This window comes from Pterocles gutturalis, unplaced genomic scaffold (genome assembly GCF_000699245.1).
Source record: "Pterocles gutturalis isolate BGI_N339 unplaced genomic scaffold, ASM69924v1 scaffold20147, whole genome shotgun sequence".
NCBI lineage: Eukaryota > Metazoa > Chordata > Aves > Pterocliformes > Pteroclidae > Pterocles > Pterocles gutturalis.
The window spans coordinates 45000-56095 of record NW_010115883.1 but is presented as its reverse complement, the minus strand read 5'-3'; the positions used below and the strand labels follow the sequence as shown (position 1 = coordinate 56095).

The 11096-nt window shown below is 46.4% G+C and overlaps 1 protein-coding gene across 1 annotated transcript; it reads left to right on the top strand.

Annotated features, from left to right (window-relative positions):
* The first annotated feature begins 2876 nt into the window (after positions 1-2876).
* NINJ2 (ninjurin 2) lies at positions 2877-4625 on the top strand. Its single transcript, XM_010075351.1, has 2 exons — positions 2877-3084; positions 4462-4625. The coding sequence occupies exons 1-2, from the start codon at positions 2886-2888 to the stop codon at positions 4623-4625; spliced, it is 363 nt and encodes a 120-aa protein (XP_010073653.1). The 5' UTR covers positions 2877-2885.
* The last annotated feature ends 6471 nt before the right edge of the window (positions 4626-11096 follow it).

Below are 11096 nucleotides of genomic sequence, written 5' to 3'. Positions count from 1 at the left end.
GAAGAGCTTCCCATTTTGAAGAGCTGTACGTGCATTGTGGCAGCTCAAAAAAAAGTCACAGCCATACAGTCATGCACCACAGATGCAGTGGTTAGCTGGTGACAGCTATGGCACCTGGCATCCTAAGCAAAGCCATCCTCCTGTATTAATGGAAATGCCAGTTCTCTGAAGACTCCTGGTTTAAGCATCTTGTTATTTGAGACTCCAGGCTTGCATTCCTAGCTGCTGGACTAGGCAGAATACTCTGTAAGGGCCAAATCCACAGAGGAGATGGATTTCTCTAACTTTAGCTGGCCCCATAAGGACTCCTGCAAACTGGTTGGCTCTTTAGCTACCTAAATTAAAGCTTGCTGTCCAGCTTTCATAATTCAGTAACCTTTTGGCCACCTTTGTGGATCTGCTAAGCCTGGGCTGACAGAACTTGGAAACCGGAATCACAGTATTTCATTGTTCAGTGCAAGAGTTTCCCTAATCCAGTCACTCCAAATCAGAGAGCAGTGGCCATCCCTGCCTGTGGTATCATGTCCCAAACAGAGGAACACGTCATTGAGTTCATCCACACAAAAAAAGCCCATGTGAAAGCTGTCTGTGTTCATTTCCTGATCATTGGGACACAGAGCTCAGTACACTGAGAGTCTGCCCCATTTCACACTTCAGGTAAAGAAACACGGGGGCAGCTCAAAACGAGGCCGTGTTTTCATTCAAGAAGAGCTCCTAGCTTCCTTTATTTCTCTCCACATAAGCAGCTAGGAACAGATGTCTCGGCCTCCTTGTACCAGTCACTCATTTAACAAAAGCTTTGTCTTGTTTGTGCAGCCTCCTTGTTCTGGTACTCTTAACTCATCATTACGCAGCGATAAACTATCAATGCCCAGCCTTGTGACACCTCAGGGAAAAAGGCTGACTCATCAGGAATAAGGAAGAAAACACATGAAAGGGGTCAAATCTCAAACCTTGCACCACTTGGTGTGGGTACCCCTCTGTTGCAACAGGATCATGCACTTTTAAGCCAGCTGAGAGGGGGCAGTACCCAAACCTAGGGTTTTAAGGTGTTTTCCCAGAATCAGACCTTTTGCTGGCTTCATCTCCCTGAGATACCTATATTTTGCCCCAGACATCAGACAGTAATGTTTAAGGAGTCCTGAACCCCTACATACCGCCCTAGAGTCCTTACTGGCTCTTTAGACTTCGACTTTTATCTCCTTCCAATATCTTTTAACTTCTACCTTCCACAGCAAGAAACACAGGCTTTGCAAAGGAGCCTCTTAACCACAGTAACTTTACTGTTAAAAACCACAAGAATTTCATGCTTTAAGATTTAAAAAAAAAAAAAATGCCCAAAAGCACTTTCCTACCTTGACCCAGCTCCTTCTTAGGGATCACAGTTCACCAATAGTTCAAATTAGGCACAGTCCTTCCTGCCAGCTTTTTACTACACATCTCTCTGATGTGAGGGTGATCGCTGGCACAGGCCACAACCCCCTTCCAAAATTCAGCCCCCATTTCAGTATCAGACACACAGCCACACGCAGCACTCCCCCAGGATCATTTACTTTGCTCACACTCCTAGCCTGGCACAGAGAAAGCCACTTTTGCCCAAGGATGCACAGAGACCTCAAACAGCAGCATGAAGCACCAGCCATAACCCTTCTCTAGCATCATGCCCAGAGCACAGAAGAAAGGTTACATTTTGTACTTTAGCTGGTACAAAAGGTCCAAAATAGGACTTACCATGTGATGTAAACACCACCTTACTTCTTGTATGCACCTGGAGGAGTCTCTCCCACCACTCTGAGCAAAACAGGTCATCTTAGACCCACAGCTGGTCTTTATCTCCAAATTTAAAGGGTTATGCATCCCACGGTGCTGAGAGCAATGCTGCCGATCCCCACTACAGCTTACAGGGGGATGATTAGCCAGAGCTGAGGCCTGTCTGCTACACTGAAGTGTTGTTTTTCTTTCTTTATAAGAAAGAAGATCACAGCTTGCTGCAGATACATCCAAATCTTTTGTAATTGTTGCCCTTATGGGTGGTTTATTACCAGCTGATGACATTCTGGGTGAATTGCAAACTGTCTTTTCTATTTTTTTTTTTTTCATTATTTGTGTCAAGACAGGTAACAGGGAAACTCACCAAACAAGATAGAGAAAAGGTGGATGGCTAAGAGCAGCAAAAAGACCCACAGTTTTTAATGAGATTAAGAGCAATCAGGTGATTTACCCCTTGTAAATTTCTGTTTCTTTCCACTAACAAAAAATGTGCCTGAATGATTAGTTTAAGTTAGGCATGATGGATCCCACTCCTTGTCTTGGTGCATTTCCATACCTGACATTTTGAAGAAATAGTGCCCCTGGTTTCAGAAACAAAAATGTGGATTGTCACATCTGCTCTAGCATCTTGTCTAAGACAGTAGCCAGCAAGAAGTGTTCCAAGGAGATACAAAGCCCAGCCACTGACAGTCCTTTGAAAACCAGACCCAAAGAGAAGATCTCTTTCTAATCCCTGGTAAATTTGAGGCTTGTCTGTGCCCTGAAGGAAGAGAATTTAATATTCCTTGCAAAATCCCTGGCTCTGGGTAATCTACATTATTGTAACTCTGGACAAGCTTGTTTTCCACAAAAATACCCAGTATTATTCTAATCTTGCTCAGCTCTTGATCACTGCAAGTATCTGGTGCCTATTAATATCATGAGGCGACTGTGAGGGGAAACTGGGAGCTCTCAACACATTTAAAACATGCAGGTTTGACTTTTTCCCAGGCTTTCTAGACAAACCCTGTGGGGAGACAGCATCCCGTTTGACACGAATGGGTCTGTCGGCTTAGCAATCATATCAGTTCATGAGGTTTCTCCTGTCTCCTCAGGCCGTGAATCCTCAGATCCAGATGAACGTCAACCACTACGCAACGAAGAAGAGCGTGGCGGAGAGCATGCTGGACATGGCGTTGTTCATGGCGAATGTCACGCAGCTCAAAGCAGTGGTGGAGCAGGGGACATCCTTCCAGTACTACACCACCCTCATCGTGCTCATCAGCATCTCCCTCTTCTTCCAGGTGGTGATTGGGATTCTCCTCATCATCTCTGGTAAGGTAGCTGCCAAGATGTATGCACCCTCACGGGGTGCTGCAGGGGCAGAGCACCCCGTGGCTTGGCTGGCACGGAGGGGGAAGGAAGAGGCTTCTTCCCCCAAACCATTCCCCCTGGCTCCAACCAGGGCTGTGGGAGGGTTGAAGACAGCTAGACACAGGTGGTGGGGAGGTCTGTGTTACTGCTTTGCCAAGTGGGGAGGGGGTTGTTTTTTTTCTCTTGCACAACAGCTCTGAGCACTACTTTTCCTTCCCTTCCCCACTGCTGAATCCCCATAGGAGGGCGAGGGCTGGGTTTTGGGCCTCGTGCTGCCCATCCTGTAATGTGCGCCTTCGTGCAGCTCCTGCAGATACCGCGTTTTAGCTGTATCTTTTGCCTCACTCAAGCTGGGGCCTAACAGAACAATTTAGGCAGAGGTATTCCCTCTATCAACCTCACATTTAACCAGTCTCACGGTTCTCCTAGTGCCACACAGACAGTACATTAACACCAGCATTTCAGACAGGCTTGCCCAGTGCTCCATCTGATACAGGACTTGCTACACTTCAGCCTCCAACACATGCTCAGCATTAAAAGTCTGCAGAACGCTGCCTTTGCCTGTATATCCTATGTGTTTTTTTATGGGGGACAGGGGATCAGAGGCTACAGGAAATCTTGTGACATCTTCATTCCCCTGCCCCACGTGGCACAGCCTTTCCCAGTGGCAGCCACAGTGGCTGCAGCCAGCAGTGAGGAGAAGGGGGACAGGGCACACCAACTGAGCCACAAGACATGGCTTTTCAGCCAGACAGCCTCAGTAACCAGGGTGTTACCGTGTCTGAACTGATCAATGCCCACCAGATAGGGCTGGTCCCATTAATGTGCCCAGATACCTTGTGGTCTGGGGGTGAGGAAGGGGTTGGTAACTGGGTCAGGACATTCGCGAGATCTGGGTGTCAAGGAGGACTTGATCTTTCAACCCCATTACAACGTTGCTGACCTTGTCCCCCACGTCACCCAGCCTTTCCTTACCATGTCACATGGCCATGCATTGTGGGGGCGACATGGCACATGCCTGGCCAACATGTAGCAGTAATTTGGCTACTTAGGGTTGGCCTGCTGGAGGGCCATGGTACTTCCATGGCAAAACAAAGACATGATATAAAAAAAAGATGTTTTTCCTCTGGTCTGTCCTCCAGTGTTGTCCTAGGGCAAGCTGTAGCTCCTGTAAAGTTCCTGGGACTATTCCCATAGTTCTGTGGCCACAGTGGCCAGGGGCACCATGGACATTTGCCAGGCAGGGAAGGCTTGCAGGGGCTGGGGGACTTGGAGTCAAGCTAGAAGCTAGTCAAGCTGAAGCTAGTCTGCCCTTCTTTTTGCATTGATATCGCACAGCTCGTTTGAACTTGAATGATGTTGAAAAGCAACCCAGCCTGGATATACTCAACAACATTGCCACAGCTCTCGTCTTCGTCACAGTCATCATCAACATCTTCATCACGGCCTTTGGGGTGCAGAAGACTGGCCTCTACCCTACCAGGAGCTTTCGACCTTATTAAGTCATGGGCCAATGGAGTCAGGTAAGAAATGGGTGAGTTCCCATCACTGCCAGTCCCTGGAAGGGCTTGCTCTCAGAAAACATCATTGCAAAATGGAGGAGAAGGCACAGCTGCACAAATTAACACAGCCTTTCCAGAGGCACGTTGTCCCACAAGCATCTGGGGCCACTGAACAAATTCTTTTGGAGGAGGATTTCTCCTGGCTTGGTCTTTAAAGCAAGAACACCAAACATCCCAAGTGCTGGGATTTATCAGCAGCAAGTGATTTTCAGAAGGCTGCAGAGCTCATCCTAGATACAGATAGCAGTTGTAGATCGGAGGTACGTTTGGACAAGAAAACTAGGTGCCTTCTGACAGGTATCAAAAAATGGCAGCATTACCTGAATACAAGAAAAAGCAGGTGCTGCTGTGGCAGGGGTGAAAGAGCTCTTCACAACAGCCAGTGTGGTTTGGCAGGGACAGTTTTAAGAATCTAGCTTTCATTTTCAAGACAGAGTCTTGTGAATAAGAGCCCAATCAAATGCTTGGGTTCCCATGTCAAGTCAATGAGGGAATGACATGTTCTTAGGTCAGAAGTGCTTCAGGTCAAGAAGCAAAGTTCACAGCTCTTGCTTATATGACCTGTAACATGTAAACATAGTTTAAATGCAACATACAGGGGGAACGGCCAGCAAGAAAGCTTGACAGTTGAAATGACATAATGAGGGAGGATGCAAAGGCCAAGAGGCTCTATAAAAACAGGTGGCCGTGGTGCCAAGTGACTCAGTATGCTGTGACAGCTCCTCTCTGCCTGTGCAGCACCAAGGAGTCTCCTGCGACCTTACTGGCATTTATTCTCTTTCCTGCAGGATCTGAGCAGCACGGCTGGTGGGGAAATCTCTCCTCTGCATTTTTACTGATCTCAGCAGCAGCCCATCAACAAATTCAGAGAACTGGGTTCAACTATCGAAACTGCGTGCATTTCATGGTATACTGGCCTCTTACCTTAATGCTTTTGCAGTTCTGAAGGAGTGAAATCTTCTGTTGCCTTTTGAAGCCAGAGACAACTTTACTAGAGAAAGCTGCAGGAACAGCAGCAGGTACACAATTTCAAAGCACAGTTCTGTAAATCTCTTATTTTAGTTGCCTGCTTCACATATTCAATATTGGCTCATTTTGTAGAGAAGACCAAACAATTTACCTTGTAGGCTAAATAAACAAAGAAAGTCCAGCTTTTTTGTCTCAAGCATAAGTTGCTATACTTAAAGCAAAGCTATCTAATAGTTTACCTCCCAAATGTTGGAATGGCTTTCTCAAACTAAAAAAAAAAGTTCTCATGGGAGGATAGGAAAGTGTGTGTATGTCAATGTAGCTAAACCAGTTCAAAAGTTTTCCTAGTTGTTTAAAAATGAAATTAAATGTGACACAATTAAGAAAACAATCAGATACTTCCAGCATTGCAAAATTAACAATAACAGCAAATAGATATTATGGTCTGATATCATCGCCAGGGACCTATCAGGAACAGTGTCAGAGTAGCCTGACAATATTTAGTAGAAAATGAAGAATCATTATACATAAGGAGACACTCTAGGCCTATTGCCACAATGAGAAATGACAGATGCATAGTGTATTAGTTAATTAAAAAATCACCATTATAATTTAAGGTCTTATCATTAACATAAATGTCTTTAAATATATCATTTTTATACGACAATGCTGGGAATTCTCTTGTACTAGAACAATTTGTTTTCCTAAAAAAAAGTCTTTGAATTAATGATTTTTCAGATTTTTTTTGAAAGAGTAAAAATTTTTGATCCTATATTTTGTAACTCTGTAGTCATGCTAAAAAATTGGTATTTTAGTAGCCTTGTGTAAGGCTATTTAAATAATGACACGCTTTTCTGATTATTAAATGATTTTTTCATTGCACAGCAGAATCAGAGTTCAATATAGATTTTTCATTTTGCATGCTCTTGCCACTGCTGAGAAAGAAATATCACAAAAATGTCCACATATTGGTCTTCAGGAGCTACTGGGAGTGTCTGATACCTAAAAAAAAAAACCAAAAACCAAAACCCAAACAGATATGGCAGATTTCATTTGTATTCTATATTTGACTTTACAGAACTAAATTTTTGTTTAAGTCACAGGTTGGGCTTTTTTCTGGGGAGTGTGTGAATGATCTTGCCTACAAAGTCTGACAGGTTAGGCTAGGGGCCAGCATCAGCTAGTACCTGCAAATGACAGTGACTTTTTCGCAGTTGAAGGAAAGTTGCACAGAAAGAGTAGGGTAGAAAATGTCAGTTGTGTATTTACCAGAATTTAAATTAGCAAAGCTGAGCACACTCTGGGATCTGTTTGGTGAAACAGGTAAAGACTCGTCATCCACATTGTCTGGGGGAAGGCACGTCTGGAGTAAAGCTGAGTTTGCTGCTTATCTCGGTCCTCAATCTCTGCTGAGACTGACAGCAAACCAGGAGAAACTGTTTCTGGGAAGCCTCTCTTATCCTGCTCTCCTCTAGAAAAAGGCTTCACTGTAGAGGCAGTAAAACTAGTTCCAGACAATGCAAAACGACCAGCTACGGGCTTTCAACCACTACTGGCCAGCTGGGTCCATGAAAACGTAAAAAATTATGCATCCCGTGTGCAGAACCCAAATCCTGTGTCTCATTGCTTCCCAGAGCAGGAGGCAAAGCAATTAGCACTGGTGACTGAATGTAAAAAGAGTAAAAAAGAGAAAAGTTTCAGCTGGGAAAGAATCAGCAAGGGGAATTTCATTACCAGATTTTAATTTCAACATCATCGTTTCAGAGAACTGCCAGGTCAGGTACGGCAGCGTGCAAGGCCTGCCCAAGCAGAGAGGGATTCCCGTCACCCAGCCTAGGCAAGCAGAAAACTGGCAGGGAGCTGGAATACTTTTCCCATGTCACCTTTAATAATAGTTTCTCATTATAATGGAATCAGACTCAATAGCAACCTTGGCTGCCTTTTTCCCTCTCCAGGTCTGACTCCTATTCCTGCCAAGCTTTTTATACTCAAAGGAAGTACAGTTGAAGCGAAAAGTGGCCAAATTTGAATCTAAATAAGCAGGTTTTGTGTAGGCTGTGCCAAGTACCGAGCTCAAGTCTAGGCTCTCACCTGTGGTCTTCTCCAGGAATTGTCCCCTGCTTGCAAGAGGGACTGCTTCATTCTCCACATTCTCTCTCTATGACCACATCACACTTGTGCTTTGCAGGGACGTGTATTTGTCCAACGTTTCTACCTTGTTTCACATGATGAACCCAGAAAGACAGGAGAAAAACTCTTTCATTGCCATCCTGCTTTCTACAGCCCTAGAGGGGACTGAACAGGTCTCACTCCTGGCTAACCTTGTTCACTGCATCTCCCACCCACCTCTTGCTGCAGAGCTCTCGCTTGCTTGGGCAGGGAGTGACCTGTCTCTCTAGTATTGCCTACACCTTCAGTTATATTAAGGCAGAGGAGCAACACCTGTCTGAACGGTGATGCAGGTTTGAGTAACACATGAACAGAACCAAGCTCTTGTAGGAAGACAATGTATTTATAAAATGTGAGGGAGAACCAGTATATCCCCTAGCTCTAACAGAGAGGTGGCCCAGGAGTTGTCTTGAAGGCACAGAGCCACTTTAAGGCAGATAATTCAAAGGTACAATTCAGATTTTTAACACAAGGCATCAGTATCTAAAAACCAATCAACTTCAGACATTTGTAGGCAATGAGAAGAGGAGAGATGTTCATATTGGACAAACATTAAAGACAATGACAAAACAAGTCACATTATAGTTTTCACACAATACATTTCTCTCAGAATAAAAGCCAGCCCTTCTTTTTTACCTTTGCTGACCTGCAAAACAAGCCTCAGCCCCACAATTCACAGTTATGAAGACGGAGTTGGCATTTGTGGGCAGAGCCCCCTTGCCATGCGCCCTGCTCTTGGGGACCCAGGGTCCCCAGCCTGGCCACATCCTGCTCCAGGGGAGATCTCATCTGGCCCATCATCTCCCCAGCTGTCCCCAGCAAGAGAGCTGCTGGAGCGGGTCCCTCTTGCCTGCCTGATGCACAGGAAATCCTACACAACTGATTTCCTCCTGCTGTCGAGGCAGGACACAGCCAGGATACACACAAAGGCCAGAAACTCGGGGCAAACTTCACTGCAAACTCAAGCACAGCTTCCTAAAATTATTCTGGTGACAGAAACAAGCTTCCTGTCTGTGGTGAAGCCAGGCTCCCCCTTGGTCTCTGGGGGCTGTGCCGGACCCAGAGGTGAGCCCTCCTTGCAGCAGCAGTGCACGCTGTGCAGCGCCAGTGATGGGGCAAACCACCTGCCGATCAGGGACTGTGGTGGCCTGGCCACCGCCCTGGATGGCCACATCCTTCCACTGCATGGCTGTGGGACTACCTGCTCCTGCCGTGCTCCCTGGTGTCCCTCTCTTTGTGACTCTGTTTGGGGAGGAAAACCGCTGGTTGTTTTGGAAGAGGGGCAGCAGCCTCAGAGCAAAGCCAGGCGCTGCTCCTGCAAGATTTGCTGCTGGCCAGCAAGCTGGGGAGCTTGTAGTCCCTTCTCTCCCTACATGGACTCTCTCCATGGGCTCTCTCCAAGCTCCTCCATGGAGGCTGCCAACTAGTGTCAATTAGTATTAATCACATTTACTACCTCAGTGCTTAAATGCCAACTAAGAATCCCCACTGTGCTAGAAAGTGAAGAACACTTGTGATGGTAGCTTTGACAGTGGGGATACTGGCCATCAGGAAACTGGACTGACACCCACTAACTCTTCACATCTCCACCAAGGAATCCTCACGAGGTAAACAGTTCTGCTGGCCGCTGGCCTGAGTTACAAGACATGAAGGAAGGAGTACCGTCACAGCTAAAGCATGGGGGAGAAATCCTCAAATTCTGCTGGCAGTGCTGGAGTGAGGGCTGCACCCTCCTTCCCAGTCCACTCTTTGCAGACTGTCCTCTCTGGTGAGAAAGAGGGGTTACTTGTATCATTTAAGCCAAGTGAGTTACCTTCTGGATGCACCTAATTCTTGCTAGTGTCTGCAGATGAATGCCAGCTGCTAACTTTACGTGCTGTAGTCCACATGTAAGTCAGATGTGAAAGCACACGGTGCAAATAACCCTTCCTCCCTGTGCATGACATAAGTGCGGCCACTGAATCCATCAGCTCTCCATCTGCAAAATGGACATTATGCTGTTCACTGCTTGATGGGGTGAAAGCTGGGTCCCGCTAATATCTCGCTGCGTCCCAGCGCTCGCTCTCCCCGCCAGCCTCTCCCCATTCCACAGGGATTGCGTGACAGAGCCAGCCTGGACAGGCTGCGGAAGCGCAGTCCCAGAGCCTGGAGAGCAGCTCACCTGCATGCTCATGGGGTTGTGCCTGTGTTTGAGAGAAGCACAGGCTCTGACACGCACTGAGAGCACAACTGACACTGCACATTCCAGGCAGATACAGAGCTTATTGCAACATTGCATCACAGGGCTCTGGCCTCCTAAACTCCTATAATAAATTTCAAAAAATAATAATAGTTTTAACTGTTGTTAGCCTCTTCCCTTCTGCCCCAACTGCAGCGTTTCATTTCTTAGTCTCTACATGGATAAAGTACTCTCCCTCAATAAAGACTGCTCTGGCTTGGGCAGAGGGCTAAGGCTGCCTCTTCTGAGATACTCAGCATCTGCACTCTGGCAAAGGCTCCGCGCACTCAGAGACACAGCCAACTCTCATCTACTTCTCATCATTACTGCACAGTGCACAGTGAAACTTTCTGAAATCTCGTTGACTTTTTCTGACTCCATCAGTCACAAAGCCCAGACTGAGGCAAGCAGATGATTTGACAAGATTTCTATCTCACGTGCCGGAACTTGCATGTTCAGTTTTCTACTCCAATAGTGGAACTTGATGGACTTGTCAAGCACCACAGAATTAATAATAAATGAATGCCTATTCTGAATTGGCATCCACTCCATCAACGTAAAAAGCAAACAACTCTAGAACTGTGTCAGCATTGCTTGTATCCTGCATACCTCCATTACTCGCTTTTCAACAACTCCCCACAGAGCTGGACGCCATGAGCGGCATCCTATGTCACGCTCTCCACTGAAGGCTGAGACCAGTAGCAGCCTTTTCAGCATGATTTGGAGACATTAAACCTCCAGTGTAGAGCACTGACTGTGCTGGGATCTCTGGGTTTCTAGAGTCCTGTAAAGCAGTTCCAGGGGTAAAAAAATCTTGCCTTACATTAACAGGAGTTTTAGGGGATGGGAAATCCCTGTAGCATCAGGCTGGCTGTGGACAGGGGCTCTTTTCACAGTTCTTGGATCAATGTTGGCATGTGTCTGCCCATCCTTTTAGTCACTCAGCCCTCTTTTGTCCTCACTGTTCTTTGCACCCAGTGCATGTGCCGAGGCCTGAGGCCACCTCCTCCTCCATACCAGGCCAGAGGTCCCAGGGCTGTTCTAGAGATGAAGCA

Excerpts from the sequence above, each read along its gene's own strand:
- NINJ2 (XM_010075351.1), top strand. The coding sequence starts at position 2,886 with ATGAACGTCAACCACTACGCAACGAAGAAGAGCGTGGCGGAGAGCATG. Across the intron at positions 3,085-4,461 it reads GATTCTCCTCATCATCTCTG|CTCGTTTGAACTTGAATGAT; the intron begins GTAAGGTAGCTG and ends GATATCGCACAG.